Genomic DNA, 16,791 nt, shown 5'->3' with positions numbered 1-16,791 from the left:
AAATCTGCCCTGAATATCCCAACACTCCCCAAACTGCTGTGCAACAAACCCTCCTGCCCCACAGTTCCTGCCCTGGGCCATCTCCAGGACTCTGGGAAGGACTTTATCCCTCCTGGAGGGGCTCCAAGCACACTTTCACCCCTTAGGGAGCCACCCGCCCTCCTGCATCCCACAGAAGCTTCCCACAAAGCCCAGGCATGGCACTGGGAGCAGCTGGATGCCTTGGGGTGGTCCTGCTGCTCAGGGAGAGCCCACAAAACATGCAAACCCAGCCCGTGATACCTGAGAAAGTGCCATTTTAATGGGATAACACCTTTCCCACACAGCTCCTGGTGGCTCCAGCAGCAGGAATAAACCCCAGCACAATAGAACAGTCTTTAGCTGTGAGAGACCCGGGGCTCCCACCCTTCATTTTGGCTCCCAAAGACAAGGATCTCATTAATGGGAGCTCCCATTTCCAGCCTGAGGGAGCTAAACATAAACCTAGCCCTTTCCTGACACTTCCGAGCACAAGAGTGAAATGTTGAGGCTCTTTCCCTGCTCCCAGGTTACCTGAGCAGCCACCTCGGGTGGCCTGGGAATCCCTCCTGGCTCCAGGGCTGCTCTCCAGCACCAGGATCCCACCCAGGGGCATCTCCTGCTCTCCTCTGCCTTGTCCCACTCCTCCCATGGGCAGGGACACAGCTTTCCCACTGAAAACCTGCCACTATTGGAAAATCTCCGCTGGCTCAGTGGTTTCCCTGCATCCAGGATGTTCAGGATCATGGATGTCCAGTTTGGATGGGGCTTGGAGCAACCTGGGCTAGTGGCAGGTGACCCTGCCCATGGCAGAGGGTGGAACTGGATGAGCCTTAAGGTCCCTCACAACCCAAACCAGTCTGGGATTTTGTGATCCCTTTAAATGAAGGTCTCCTGGAGCATCCTCCAAAACAGAGATCCCTTTGCTCTCCTGTCAGGATATTTGTGTTCGGATCCAGCTCCTGCCCTGCCAGGAGCAACAAGGAGCAAGAATAAAACTCGTGGTGTGAGTGGAACAAACCAACCTTCCTGCACATCCCAGGAAGGCTGTGCACCCATGGCCAGCCCAACTAACACCAGCTCCCCTCGCAGTCCCTCCTCCAAGGGCAACGATCGGCCAGGGAAACCCCACAGCAGAGCAGGGGGATGCCCAGAGGAGGCTGTGAGCCCTTGGGAAGCCTGTGCTGGAGCAGGGGCCTGGCAGGATCCATGGGTCTGTGCAGAGAGGAGCCCACGCTGGAGCAGATTTGCTGGAAGGACTTGTGGCCCCCATGGGATGGATCCACACTGGAGCAGTTCCTGAAGGACTGACCCCAAGGAAGTGTCATCCAATTGGGGCGGTTCTGAAGGACTGACCCCCTGGGAGTTCCACCCTGGAGCAGCTCCTGAAGGATTGACCCCGTGGAAGTGGGACCCCCCAGGCAGGAGTGTGAGGATTCCTGCCCCGAGGAGGAAGGAGCAGCACAGCCCCCGTGTGCTGAGCTCACTGCAGCCCCATTCCCTGTCCCCCTGCAGGGGAGAAGGGAGAGAAAACCAGGAATGTGGTTGAGCCTGGGAAGAAGGGAGGGGTGGGGGAAGATGTTTTGGGATTCAGGGTTATTTCCCATTGCCCTGCTCTGACTGGATTGGGCATAGATTTGATTTCCCCAGTGGAGTCTGTCCCGCCTGGGATAGTCACTGGGGAGTGATCTCTCCCTGTCCTTATCCCAATCCATGAGCTTTTCCTTATCTTTTTCTTCCCTATGTGGTTGAGGGGGGGCAGTGGAAGTTGTCCCTGCCCACAGCATCACGGGATGAGCTTCAAGGTCCCTTCCAACCCCAATCCCTCCAGGATTATGAAAGCCCAGCTCACTGTGTTCCAGCTGCTCCTTCCCAATCCATCAGTGCCACTTGTTGTTCCTGTCCCTTCCTACACACCAGGCACTGCTGCTGACCCAGGACGTACCTCAGGTCCCCTCCATTTCCAGCTTTGGAACGTGCATTGGAAATTCTGCCCAGATTATTTGAGTTGGATTGGAAAACTTCCTTTCTTCCTCTCCAGGTTAAAGCCAGACCAGTTTGGAACCTCCTGCTCCTTCTTATCCAAACAGCTTCTCCTTCCCAGATGTGGATCCCCAGCTCCAACCAAGCACAGCCCACACTTGGGCTCCAAAAAGTGTTCCAAAAAGCAGAGGAACCTGAAAGCACAGAAGAAGTGAAGCAGCTCCTGCCTCCAACCCGATCCAAGGGAAAGCTGGGAGCCAGAGAGTGATCCCTGTGGCCAGGCTGCCAGCCCAGGAATTGGGAGATGCTCCAAGCCTGTCCCACTTCCCATACATTTCCTTCTACACCGAGTCAGTCCTCTGAAACAAAAAGAGCTCTGTTAAAATGCACCTTTTCCATGAAATCCATATAAGTCCTTTCAGTTTATATCCCACTCACCTGGAATGGGCTCCTCGGGCCTTCTGGGGATTCTGTGGATGGAAAGCAAGGGCTGTTCCTTTCCCCCCAGAGCTCTCTCAGTGTGGTTCAGAGGGAGACAGAGAGGGCACAGGTCCAGTATTTTCCCTGACCATGCCAGGTGTATCTGCTGTCCTTCCCAGGGAACCGAAATTCCTTCTGTCTCTGGATTTGGGTCGTATCTGTTATTTCAGGGATTTAAGTTGTTTCTCCTTTCCTCCCCCACCTGATCCTGTGCAGGGCAGAGTGAGACTGAAATGAGAAGGATATTGGGAAGGAATCCCCATCCCTGGGAGGGTGGGGAGGGGCTGGGATGGAATTCCTAGAGAAGCTGTGGCTGCCCCATCCCTGGAAGTGTTCCGGGCGAGGTTGGAGCAACCTGGGCTAGTGGAAGGTGTCCCTGCCCATGGAATGAGATGAGCTTTAAGGTCCTTCCAACCCAAACCCTTCTGGGATCCTATAAAACAATCCAGAAGGCACAGTCCCTGTCCTCCAGGGCTGGATGCCTTTCCAGAGGTGGAATCTCCTGTCCCATGCTCCATGGTGAGAAGGGCAGGAGCAGGGAGCACCAAGCAGAGGGTTCCACTCAACCAGCTGGACCGTGGCAGGATCCAGGCAACCCTGTGACCCCAATGTCCCTGTGGGCAGACCCTCTCCAGTCCTTCCTGCCTGTGCTCCTCAGCAGGCCAAAAAAATGCCAAAACCGGGGAAAGACTTGGGAGAGAAAAGCTCACCTGGCACTTTTCCTGCCACCTCTGCAGGACCCAGAGCTCCGTGAGCCCTGAACACCCCTGAGATGCCAAAGCAGCCCAAGCTGGCAGATCCCAGCCCATTCCCAGGCACACAGCAAAGCCCCATCTGTGGCACCCCAGGGACACCAACCAAGGCCACCCCGGGCCAGCTCTGCTTCACAGCTCCTCAATCCGGGGGGGAATTTCTCTCCCTCTTCTCCTTGGGAAGAGTTTCCCTCCTGTGGCTCTCAGATACAATTCCAGGCCAGGCTGCCAGTGGGATTTGGGTAGGAGGGGGTGGGAGCTAATCCCTCTTTCATCACGTTAAATTAAACCATAAACTAGACCTTTTTAATTCCTTCTGATGAAATTTCTCCCTGGAAAAGGGAAATGTTGTTTCTCTGTGTCTTTTCAGGGAACAGGGCAGGAAGCACTTTGGGGGAGATGTGCCTTGGTGTTGCAGGGAGTTATCCAGCACATTGTGGAGTTCTCCAAGAGCTGGAGGTCCTTCCATGGCTGGCAGATCCCGATCCATCCCTTGGACTAGACTGACTCACCTCCACACGTGCATTTGGAATTTGGGAAGAGGGAAGAGCACAAATTGATCTGAGATGGTCCAGCCATGTAAGACGTGTAAGGTCCCAGTGCCAACCTCTCCCCTTGGACTCTCCACATTCCCAAAAGCTCTTGGAACACCCTTTCCACAGCCCTCCTCTTCTGCAACATCAGGCTGTGCTGGTTCCTTCCTCAGTGGGTGGATCCAAGGTGCTTTGGGGGGAAAAAAAAAAAACAAAAATCCCTGGAATATTTAATACTTAAAGCAAAACAGGTGGAGTGACCCAGGGTAGCTGAGCCAGAGCAGAGGGAGCTCCAGCAGGAGCAGGCACCAGCTCAAGGGAGCAGAGAAATCCAGATGGGATTTCATCACGGCTGGGTTGGAAGTGGGATGTCCCGGGATGCAAACACCTGACGGGAAATCCCTGATTCCAAGGCAAAAGTAGTGGTGCTGGTGAGGGTAATGAGAGTAGACAGTGGTGGAACCCCCTTCCCAGGTCAGCAGCCACAGTCTGGGAAGTGGTTTTTTTAGGAATAAAATGGGGTTTTTTTGGGGGGAAAAAAAATGGGCTTTTAGTGGGAAGGAAATGGAGATTTCTGTGGAGAGGGGAGGGGTTTTTTTGGGAGGAATATGGGGACTTTTTGGGGGGAAATGGGTATTTTTGAGAGGGAAATGGTGGATTCCCAGAGCATTCCCAGATATCTGAGTCCTCCAGACATGGGGAGGTCCTGTCATGGCCCAGCCACTGTGTTTTGGGGATCCTGCCACCAGCTGGGAAATACTCCCCACCTCCCACGCTGCAGGGAGAGGAATGTCAGGCCCATGGGGAAACACAAACCCTGCTCCCCCACAGCTGCCAGGCCCCCTCAGCACCGGGGGGGCCTGACAACGTGAAGGGGTTTCAATCCCAAACCACCACTCCAGAGGATTTTCCTCGGCTAAGGAACCACCCCCACGCTGGAACACAACCCAAGGCAGGAGCGTGCCCAGCTATTCCCAATCCCTGTTCCCTGAGGCTCCTTTCCCCTTCCCGAGGCTGTTGTTGGCTGTTTCAGTGCTGCATCCTCAACCTGCCTTTAAAATGAACCCACTCCTCAGCTCCAAGGCTTTGATCCAGGTCTGGAAAACAAAAGCAACCCTAAGAGCTGAGGCTGGGGGATGTTAAATAAGTTATTAAGCCTCAGTACTGAACGATTCTTGTTTCAAGTGGCATTTGGTCCAGAAAGCAGGAGCAAATGGGTGGATAAAGATGCAGGAAGTCATTCCTAAGGTCTCCCAGGAGCCAAATCAGTGCCTGCAATCCCAAGCTTTCCACCCTGAGAAGGACCAGGTGGACACGTGGCTCATGTCACCAGGCCAAGAACCCCCAGGCACATGAGCAGAGACAGGAGGAGGAGGAGGGGCTGGGGAGGTGAACTTATGGAATAGCTGAGGGAAAGGAAAAGTCAGGATTTCAATCCTGTTATCCCAGGGCAGAGCTGAGATCTCTGGAGAACACCCAGAACACCCTGCTGCTGCTCCAGCTGGATTCTGTGGATGCAGAAGGGCTGTGGGAGGGGAGCCAAGGGGTGACAAAGGGGGACAAAACCAAAGGGGGACGGGACAAATCTCTCTGTGCCCCTAAAGGGTGGCTTTTAGCACTGGGAAGCTCTAAGGGGCTCGTGGGGACAAACACCACCTAAGCAGGAGTCTGAGCAATCCAGGAATTTTTGGTCCAGGTATTTAAAGGGAAAAGGGACCCCAAAAGTTTCCACCATCGGTTCTGGGGGTCCTGGGGGACATCCTGCCCCCCTTTTCCTTTCGGGATGCAGTTCCAGAAATCAGAAAACTGGAGTGGCAAACACAAAGTGTTCTGCAAACACCCCCAAGTGTCACGGGCTGGTAAGAAGAGGACAGACCATTTCTCCTCTTCCTCCCCAGCTCCCCTAATTCCTGTCCCAAAGCCCCAGCCTCCCACCCTCCCAAATGTCTGCATCTGACCTGTGAAATACTCCCGTGGTGGGGATGATCCACTGGGTGGGTCTGCAGGTCCAGACAGCAGGAAAAAAACCAAGAAGCAAAAAAAACAAACAACAAAACAAACCAAAAACCCCCATAGAAACATCAATCACTAAGGAAAAATAAGGCCACTGGCACTTCATCCATGATCCAAGCAACTAAAAACCTTGGGAACACCCTTGCAGGGGACTAAAGCTCTGCACCCAGTTGTGTCCACACTAATACTCTTTGCAGGTTTAGGAGTGCCTAAAGCTGGACTCTCCTGGGCAGAACACCCAGAGGTCAGGAGGAAAACAGTTCTGACACCTGCAGCTCGCTCAGAAAGAAATCCCTGGAGTTATTCCCGCAGAAAAAGTCACCAGGACACACACTGGGGAGGAAACAGGTACTTAAATTAATCCTTTCTAAATGAACATATGCAATAAAAATGGAATTAACACCTGTGCAGATAAAACACTTCAGCTCCCTCACATGGGGATGCTCCAACTGCATTTTCACTTGGTCCTAATCAGATTCCTGATAGCTCTGAGCAGGATTCAGGAACCTTCTGACTGGCAGGAGGGGGGAAAAGAATCATTTAATCCCCATTTATCCTGTACCTCGTGTTGATGAGGAGAAGGAGATGTGGGGAGAAGTGGCCACAGAGGAGAAAAGGGCTCTGAAAACCTGGGAATGAGAAACAGCAGCTCACACTTAAACAAACAAGTTATTTTAATAACTGCAACTTGAACATTCAAGTGAATATCATTTTAACCTGCAGAATAACATCTAAAAATCAATGTAATAACATTTTTAACACAATTTTAGGGTTCCAGTCCCTAAACATTTTAAATCTGAACAAGGCATATCTGCTAATTGGGATTTGGTGGGTTTTTTTGGTAGGAATGTCAGTGAGTCCCAAGGCTTTTTTTTTTTAGTCTTCTCTTTTCCCTCTTCTTCACTTCCTTGAAGCCTGGTTTATGCTGAGAACCATCCTCTGGATTTTTTCATCATTCCTTAAAATATTGGCTTTGACAGCACGAATCTTGTCCTGCTGGTCTTTAATCAACTGGTCCAGCTCAGCCAGCTCAGCTTTTAATGGTTCCAGAGCACTGTCTGTGACACTGAAAGACAACAGCAGGACGTTGGTGGGAACTCTGAGCTGCCTCAGCTTATTTAATCCTCAGAAAAAGGACACTGCAATACCTGAAAGGCTGCAAAGTATTTCATGGAATCATCAAATCCCAGAATGGTTTGGGTTGGGAGAGACCTTAATCATCTTGTCCCACCCCTGCCACGGGCAGGGACGCCTCTCCCTAGAGCTCCAAGCCTTGTCCAGCCTGGCCTTTAAGTTGTTCCCAACTTTCCTGAGAGACAGTTTGGAAGAAGCAGCACAACGACAGGGATAGGGGAGAATATTGTACAGGAGAGACCCCCATGAGGCAACAGCAAAACTCACTTCTTGGCTCATCTGGTTTAGCTGCTAAAACTCCAAAAGAAGGACCAGAGAAGCTGTGGCTGCCCCATCCCTAGAAGTGTCCAAGGCCAGGATGGGGCCTGGAGCAACCTGGGATGGTGGAAGGTGTCCCTGCCCATGGCAGGGGTGGAATGGGATGATTAAGGTCCCTTCCAACCCAAACCATCCAGGGATTCCATGATATAGAAACTGAGCCTCACCAGGGACAGACAATCCTACCCCAAGAGGAAATTTAATAAATTTAATGAATCCTACTCCAATAAACCACAAGTTGCATCTGAAGTCCATGAGGCCCCCTTCCATAATTCTGCCAATCCTCAGGAATGCTGCCCAGCCAGGGAATGGCAGCCTGGAGGAGCCTGCTGTCACCCTGAATTCCCCAGGCACCCCAGGGCTCATCAGCTGAGATCCACAGCTCCAACCCATTCCCCTTTCCCCTCCTTCCCACCATGGGAACCACCAAAAGCATCCCTACAACTTCCATGGACATTTCCTGTGCTGAGCTGATTAGGGTCTCACAGGAAACCTCGTTGTGTTCTCACCTACCAGGAGAGGAGCCAGCTGAGAATCCACCCATCTTGCTTCCACATGGATGAAGCACATGGATTCAGGAAGCAGCAAATCTCCCTGGGCTGGCTGTGACTCCAAGAATATGGATTTCTACTTCAGATTTGGGATCAGAGGACACACAACTGGAAGGGATGGTGTGCTTTCAAGGAGTGTAAAGGCACAGAGGTGGGACAAGCAAGGCCAAGGAATCTGTTCCAATGCCACTCAGACCATGGAAGGACATGAGAATCCATGGCTGAACATGGGAATCCATGGTTGAACATGGGAATTCATGGAAGAACATGTGAATCCATGGCTGAACATGGGAATTCATGGAAGAACATGTGAATCTATGGCTGAACATGGGAATTCATGGAAGAACATGTGAATCCATGGCTGAACATGGGAACTCATGGGAGAATATGGGAATTCATGGCTGAACATGTGAATCCATGGCAGAACATGTGAATCCATGGCGAAGAGCAGGCTGGGATTTAGGAATGCTCTCCCAGTCCTGACCCCAAAGCTCCTTTTTTTATCAGCTCTCCTCCAACTGCCCTTCCCACCTTTGGGAGAAGGAAGCCAAGGCAGCCCCTGAGATGCCACCCCCATGTCCCTCTGCTCTCTGCACACCCCCTCAGACTGGGCTGGAGGCACTTCCCCTCTCCAAAGCCCACTCCAGAGCCCCAACCCACGGCAGGGACTGGGGACAAGCTGGCTTTGAGAAATGAGTCCGGCTCTCCCAGAGGCAGGAATGTCTCCTGAGCCAAGCCCAGCCCTCCCTGAGCACACTGACCTCTGCTCTCTCCTCAGGGCTTCCTCGTGCTGCCTGTTCTCCTGCTTCCACATCTCCAGCTCATTCTTCATGGCATCCATGTCCTCCTGGATGTAATCCACGATCCTGCCAAGGGCTAAGGCGTTCTGGCACAGAGTCTGGATGGAGGCCTGAGACTTCCCGATTTCTTTGGCTACCAAGTCCCTCTCTCTCTTCCTGGATCCTTCCGAAACAATCGGCTTCTCCTAAGGGAAAGGATCAATAAGGAAAGCATCAAAATTAGGGAAAAGAATGCTTTGGAGACTGGGAAGGAGCTGGAGAAGTGTTTCTGACAGGATGAAATGGAAGAGAAAAACCATGGAATCACAGAGTGGTTTCAGTTGGGAGGGACCTTAAAGCTCATCCCATGGGCAGGGACACCTTCCACTGTCCCAGGTTGCTCCAAGCCCTGTCCAACCTGGCCTTGAACACTCCCAGGGATGGGGCAGCCACAACTTTCTGGGTAAGCTTTGAAAGCAGCAGCAAGTTTTGGGAGCTCCAGCACCTGCTGAAGGGCAAAGCCTCCTCCTGGTTCTCTAAACCCCTTCTCTCCCTCCACTGTCCACACCTGGATTTCCAGCTAATTCTGGTCCCAGTAACAGCCCCTCCCAGCTCCAATACATGGTGGTGATTCCCTGCCTTGTCCTCCTGTTAATGGCTGGAAAACCGTGCAGGCTGCAGGTGTGGCCTCAACACACTCCCAAAGAATTCCTACTGCTTCCCTCCTGTGCAGCCAGCAGAGTCTCTGTGGGGCAGCTCCTAAAGCCTCAGGTTACTGCAAGTTTCCTACAGTGGGAAAGCCAGGAAGAGCAAAGGGATGCCATAAAAAGAGCAAAGCGATGCCACGTTGTTAATTCACTGCAATAAGATTATTTCAGGAAAACCATCGCCGTGGAGGAAAAGCCCACTGGTTTTTTTCGTCCCCACCAAGAAAAAACAACCTGGTTTTTCTTTCTTTCCAACACTCCCACAGGTCAAATTCCCAAACCCAGCCCCACAGAGCTGGAAGTGCAGCTATTTAAAGTCATTGAAGATGTGCCAGAAAACTAGAGAGGCCTTTTTCTCCCCCAACAACCGCAGGGTGAACCCATTCCTGGGCACAACTCCTGGCTGCTGTGGAAGCAGGGAGGTGGCAGAGGTGCTGGGACACAGGATCCATCCTCTTCCCAACCTGGCCTGGCTTCCTGTGTGAGCCAGGGGCTGTTTGCTCAGCTGGGTTTTGGAGGCAGCAGCAGCTCCTGCCAAACCTTGGTGAACTCAGAGGCTTTGGGGGAGAGAGAGATGGAGTTAGAAAAGCACTTTGGGCAAGATTCAAAGGCTGAGCTTGCCTTAGGTTGGGCTCGTGCTTTGCCACACACGTGGTGCAGGAAAACAGTGGGATTTGGGAGTTTAGTGGGAGTTTATGTTCCAGTTGTTTCATTAGGAACGGGGCTGGAGTGACAAACGTGCTGAACTCGTGACCTTCGCTTCCGAAGGGGCTCCATGAGCTGCTAAAAACAACACTCCCTGAATTCCCTCCCTCACAGCAGCAGGTGTTTCATTACATACAGCACATAAACCACGGCATTCCGTGTTTTCTGGAGCCATCCATGTGTTCGTTATCCCGTAGGATGCAGGGATGAAAGCGCTGCGCTCTCACTGGGTTTCAAAGCCCTTCTCTGTCCTAACTCTGGTTTCCTACTCCTTGTGCTCCTTTCACAGGGAAGCTTAATCCATGGCACTGGACTTTCCACATGGAACTGGGAAGTTTAAAGACAACCAGCTTCAACTCAGCAGCAGAGCTGGATCAGATCCAGCAGCTTCCCAGGATAAAGTCCCGTTGTCTTGTTTTTCCCAAGTGCTCCAAACGCTCCCCACTTTCCTCCCCACTATCCATTATCCAAAGCCTCAGCCAAGAAATAAGGAATTCATTCCAAGTCCAACCATGTCAGAAGGGAGAAGACTCAGCCAGTCCATTATCTGAGGGTTGGGCTGTGAAAACCCGGGGAATGCTTCCTTTTTATTTTCCAAATGCCAAGTTTGGGAACATTTCCTACGGCATTCTCCTGGAAAAGCTGGCAGCCCATGGCTTGGACAGGTGGATCTTTGCTGGGTTAAGCCCTGGATTGGCTGGGGCCAGGGAACAAGAGACAGGAGGAGAGGGAACAGCCTCCAGCTGTGCCAGGGGAGGGTCAGGTTGGACATGGGGAGGAATTTCTCCATGGAAAGGGTGGTCAGGTACTGGAAGGGGCTGCCCAGGGAGATTTGGAGTCCCCACCCCTGGAGGTGTCCAAGGATGTGGCACTCAGTGCTCTGGGCTGGGGGACAAGGTGGGCATTGGGCACAGGGGGGACTCCATGGGCTGGGAGGGCTTTTCCAAGTAAAAATCCCCCAGCTCAGTAAAGAAGCAAACCAGAATTGTGCACTTCAGGTACAGAATATATCTCGATATAGATCTATAAAAGCACAGATCTCTAACACGCAGAGCCAGCCAACAATCTGAAATATTCTCCGCCAAAATACAGAGCTGCCTGAAAAGCTCAAGTGGCAATAAAACAGCATGGAATGTTTGGGATCAATCAGGAAAACACCCTTAAAGTACAGCAGCAAATATTCCAAACTAATTCGAGCATCCCAGGAATTTCAGCATGTTCTTTGTGTAGTCGAATTCCTCAAAACTGACATGAAAAGGGCAACATATTGTCCCATCCAAAGTCAGCCACAGAATCCCAGGATCATTAAGGTTGGAAAAGACTTTTAGGGTCACCAGCCACTCTTTCTTCATTTAATTAACACTGCCAAGATCACAGAGTGGTTTGGGTTGGAAGGGACCTCAAAGACCATCCAGTTCCACTCAGGGACACCTTCCACTAGCCCAGGTTGCTCCAAGCTGTCCTTGAACCCTTCCAGGGCTGGAGCAGCCACGATGGCACACGTCCTGCAGCTCGGGAACGCTCAGCACGAACCCCTCAGGCTTTGCCAACTCTCACTAATTATAACGAATTAAGAGGGAGACAAACCCATTACTGTGTGTCCCCAGCTCTGCAGTTACAGTTACAGGTTAAAATCCAGGTGGGACAGCCTTGGAAACGCCCAGGAATTCTGGCAGGGGGTTTATTACAGACAAGGTGGGTGGCACAAGGCCCGAGCACAACCTCTGCACAGCCATGGAACTGGATATCTCCTGGAGTTGGATTAGCCCAGGCTGTTTCATTAGGCCCTACACCTCACCCAACCCTCCTTTCCCAACACAATCCATAAATTATCCCCACAGAAAAGGCTGGATCACTTCTGGAGGCCCAACACGCCCCCTTTCCTCCGTGTTTGTCACGAGGCACCAAGACCAATGTTTAGTTTGGATTCCCAGGAAAAGGCCTGCCTTTCCCATCCCCTCCGTGCCAGCAGAACACGGGCACCTGAGCAACTGAAGAGCAGGAATTTTCTTTTTTAATCTTTTTTCATCAATAGGGGGGAAATTACCAACAAGGCTCCAGAAACCATCAGAATTTTTAGAAACAGCCTTTCCTTACTTCTACAGCCACTCCTTTGTTCCCCTTTTTTTATTTAATTAACATCTTTTTAAATATGCATCAAATTAGCCCAAACATCCATCAAGCATTTAATAGTTTCTACAGCCCCTTTTAACTCCACTGTTGTGCCCCACTATGAAAACAGGCCCAAGTAATCAGAGTTTTATTGAGCTCCCCCATCTCCCCCCACCTCTTTCTACGGGACAGGGTAGAAACTTCATTTTGGACAAGTAATTTTGATCCATTCCATGCAAAACCAACAAGGTGGGAGCTTTTTTTTCCTGTATAAAATATGGTTTTGGATCATAAAGGCTGTTTTCTTTTCCTGCTTTTTACAGAGGCTGCATTTTCAGTAGATTGTAACTATCCACGAGGGAGCCCTGTAAGAAACTCTTTCACAGGAACAGGGGGAAACCAGTGACTGTGAAATCATTTGAAATGAGCAGGATGCTTTTCCTCCTGGTGCCAGGTATGGAGTTCAGTCCCAGGCCAAGGAGTTGGAGACACAATGTTCTTCACCACTGGATTTACCAGACTCAGTCTGAGCTGGAAGGCACCTCAGGGGAATAAAAGAATGGATCTTTCAAAGGGGATTTTTAATCCTTCTTTCTTTTTTTTTTCTGGAAAGAAACATTCATATTTGATCCCTCTAAAAAGAGCTGGACTTTGCACTGGACATGGACACCCAGCTCAGCCCCCAGAGCTGCTCTGCTTTCCCTCACACTCAGCCTGTGCTGGGGAGAAAAATCTTCCCCAAATCTCCTCTATTTGGGGCAGAATTCAACACAGTAAGTGGAATCATGGAATTCCAGGCTGGTTTGGATTGGAAGGGACCTTAAAGCTCATCCCATTCCATCCCCTGCCATGGGCAGGGACACCTTCCACTAGCCCAGGGTGCTCCAACCTGGCCTTGGACACTTCCAGGGATGGGGCAGCCACAGTTTCCCTGGGAATTGCATCCCTCACCACCCTCCCAGCCAAGAATTCCTTCCTAATATCCCATCTAACCTGCTGGCAGTGGGAAGCCATTCCTCCTTGTCCCCCTTGTCCTGTCCCTCCATCCCTTGTCCCCAGTCCCTCTCCAGCTCTCCTGGAGCCCCTTTAGGCCCTGGAAGAGGCACTAAGGTCTCCCTGGAGGCTTCTCCTCTCCAGGTCGCACATTCCCAGCTCTCCCAGCCTGGCTCCATCCCTGTGAATCCAGTCTGACCACACACACAGCCCAGGAGACAATTCCAGCTGGAATTAATGCCATTAATTGATGGCACATTGGGTGCCAGTCCTGCCCAGCCTTCCTTCCCTGCTCACCTCACAGGAACTCTGCATCCACCAGCTCCTCCTCTGGGAAAAAAACACCTTTTTCTCATTGAAAAAGAACTTGGAATAAACCTGGTCCCTGTGGTAACCAAGCTGTGAGCCCTGTGCTGTGTCCTGGGACACACTCCCCTTCTCCCAGGGATGGAACCACTGCATTCCCACTTCTATCCCTCCCTTCTGGGAACACTTCCATCTGCTGCCTCATTTGGATTTATACTGGACCTAAAGGAGAGAAGTTCCATGTTTTTGTGTGCAAAGGAGCCAGGACTCCAGGATTATCCCAAATCCTGCCCCTGTGTTGTAACACCACTGCTTGGGGACCACATTATTTACCCTGGGACATCCCAGGATGGTGTGGTTTGTCTGGAAAACCTCTCCCAAATTCTGGGATATCTGAATCCCAATTAACAGCATTGGCTGGAGGGGACACCCCTGTGCTGCAGTTGAGGGATTAATTTAAAAATCACTGACCTGCAGAGCTTTAAACAACCAGAATCAGCAATAATTATATTTCTTCTAAGCCTCAAAGTGCCCAAGGTACTTTTAATTAAATTAATTAAATTAATACATTTTATTATATATTATCTAATACTTACTAATAAGAATTATTAAAATATTTGCTAAAATACTTTAATACTTGTTATTCTTTAATAAAGTATTACCTGAAGTTCCAGCCCTCACAGCCCTATTTTTTATTCCCTTTATTTTCCCAGCTGGCAGAAGGACAAAGCTTTAATGAATATAAGTGGGAAAATACTCCATTTATGTTATATATATTAATAAAATGAGGGAAGATGAATATCCTATTGACAGACACACTTCTCTGTGGATTATGACTCTAAGAAAACTACATTTTTCCCGGAATCATCTTTTCAGGAAAACTACACTTCTCCCCAGATCATGACTCCAGCAAAACTTCTCATCTCTCTGGATCAGGACTCCAGGAAAACTAAACTTCTCCCTGGATCAGGACTACAGGAAAACTACACTTCTCTCAGGACAAGGATTTCAAGAAAATTATACTTTTCCCTGGATCACCTTTCCAGGAAAACTACACTTCTCCTTAGATCATCTTTTCAGGAAATCACATTTCTCTCTCTCTGGATCAGGATTTCAGGAAAAAAAACACTTCTCCCTGGATTATGACTCCAGGAAAACTACACTTTTCCCTGGATCAGGACTCCAGGAAAACTGCACTTCTCCCTGGACCACCTTTTCAGGAAAACTCCTGATCTGTCTGGATCGTGACTTGAGGAAAACTACACTTCTGTCTGGATCAGGACTCCAGGAAAACGAAACTTTTCCCTGGATCAAGATTTCAGGCAAACTACACCTTTCTGTGGATCATCATTTCAGGCAAACGACCCCTCTCCCTGGATCCCAAAGCCCTCAACAGCATCACTGGAAAAGCAGGAGCAGCTCAGCCCCCTCCTGCAGAAAGGCCAGCCCACGATATTCCAGGGGCTCGGGCAGGTTGTCAGTGCTGCAGTGGGAAGTCAGCAGGATTTTTCCAGCCCGAGCTGACACAGCTCAGGGCTCAAAAGGTGCCCCAAACCCCAAGCAGGGACTGAATGGATGTTGGAATGCCCTGGATATCAGAGAAGGGACAATTGGCCTTTGCAAACATTTGGAGGGGTTCAAAGGGCTTTTGTCTTTAGGGTGTTCTCTCCGTCTGAGAGAAAAACCATCCAGAAAATGGAGCACAAACAGCAGGGGAAGCTTCCCGAGCTGGAAATCCATGGGATTGTGTCAATCCTGCCCTGTTATCCCGTTCTGTGCCCTGACAGGACACAGCAACCAGCACAGAGGGACAGTGTGACCCGAGCCGCTAATGCTGCTCCCAAATTTAGGCTGGAGTGATGATCCAACAGCACCATCTAGTCAGAAATCCAGGAATAGAACAGCTTGGCTTGTTCTCCAGGGCTCAGGAATGAGCTGAAGCATCAACACAGCACAATCCACTTTGACCCCTGTTTTGTTTCCAGGGAAATTTCCCCCTCAAGCTCCTGCCAAACAGCCATCAGTGATCCCAGAGCTGCACATTTCTAAGGAATGGGGTGTGATCCAGCAAGGTGGATAAAGATGGGTAATTCCTAATGGATTTATGAGCAGGAATCTAAAAGTGTTTTCCTGGTTTTAGAAGGATTTGGTTTCTTCATTCACAGAATCATCACAGACAGGTTTGGGTTGGAAGGACCTTAAAGCTCATCCCATTCCATCCCCTGCCATGGGCAGGGACACCTTCCACTAGCCCAGGGTGCTCCAACCTGGCCTTGGACACTTCCAGGGATGGGGCAGCCACAGCTTCCCTGGGAATTCCATCCCAGCCCCTCTCCACCCTCACAGGGAAGGATTTCTTCCCAATATCCCACCCAAAGCTCCCTGGGTTCATAAACCACAGCCCTTGCAACACATGAAGGGAATTTCCTTCCAGGCAAGCAGGCCTGGGGCTGCCCAGCCAATCCCAAACTTCAGGGAGGAAAATACACCCCCCAAGAGCTGGATCTGCCATCCCAACTTTTTCTTTTGGGAAAGCTGAAAGAGGTAGAGAAGTGGTCAAGGCTCCAAGAGCCACCACGGATTTCAGGGAGCTCTGGGAAAAGCTGGACTCGGGGTCTGAGCTGCAGCATTTCAAACACTCCAGATCATTCCTGACAGAGAACATTGAGAGTAAAAACCTCCAAGGCTGAATGAAGATTAAAAGAAATGAGGAGATGGGGAAGGGAAGATCGAGGAGTTCAGGAAATGCACTCGTTTTCCCAAAAAAGCTGTCTAATTTTGTAAGAGATTTCTGGAACTCACTGTATCCCCTCAGTGCCTCCTCACCAGCACATCCAACCAGAGTTGGAGACTTCCCACAGGGCCAAGGGATCATAAAAGTCAACCTCAAAACTTTGTAAGGTTGAAAAAGCAAAAGCTCTCCAGTTGTAACAGGAAGACACTTAAATTAGGGGAGTTCAACCTTTTGTGAGCACTCACAGGTCCTTTTTAGACCCTTTATAAAGGAGCAAAACAACAAAAAAACCCCAGCAAACCCAAAAACTAATTTCCCTTTCACAACTACTGACTGGGGAAAAAAAAAATCACAGCAGCAGACAGAGGGAAAGCTTGGTCAGAAATGGGAAAAAAAAACATATTTAAGGCAAAGAAAAAAGTCATTATTACAATCTTTAGTTTCAGATTTCCTTGCAGGTCATTCCCATCTTACCCTCTCTGTTGTCTGAGATGATTTCTGTGATGCCTCATAATCCTTCTTGGTTTCCAGGATTCTTTTTACCAGCCCACCTGTTGAACAGTCCAGATATTCCTCAGCATTGCTTGGCACTAAACTTGTTTCAAACATTAAAATCAAACCCAACTGCTTCCATTTTTTATAATGCAAACAGTTTTTAGGGCCAGAGGAACAG

The 16,791-nt window shown here is 50.2% G+C and overlaps 1 protein-coding gene across 1 annotated transcript in view; it reads right to left on the bottom strand.

Annotated features, from left to right (window-relative positions):
* Window positions 1–6,435: 6,435 nt before the first annotated feature.
* Window positions 6,436–16,791, bottom strand: part of TRAF3IP1 (TRAF3 interacting protein 1) — a 28,582-nt gene continuing 18,226 nt past the window's right edge. Inside the window, exons 13-15 of the mRNA XM_051791026.1 lie at window positions 16,593–16,669; window positions 8,544–8,767; window positions 6,436–6,845 (exon numbers count right to left, since the gene is read on the bottom strand). Coding sequence (XP_051646986.1) covers window positions 6,680–6,845; window positions 8,544–8,767; window positions 16,593–16,669 — 467 coding nt within the window. The 3' untranslated portion in view covers window positions 6,436–6,679. The remainder of the gene's footprint in view (window positions 6,846–8,543; window positions 8,768–16,592; window positions 16,670–16,791) is intronic.

This window comes from Manacus candei, unplaced genomic scaffold (assembly GCF_025592945.1).
Source record: "Manacus candei isolate 608988 ecotype Guabito, Panama unplaced genomic scaffold, ASM2559294v1 h1tg000029l, whole genome shotgun sequence".
In the NCBI taxonomy this organism is placed as follows: Eukaryota; Metazoa; Chordata; class Aves; order Passeriformes; family Pipridae; genus Manacus; species Manacus candei.
This window is presented reverse-complemented; position numbering and strand designations above follow the sequence as displayed.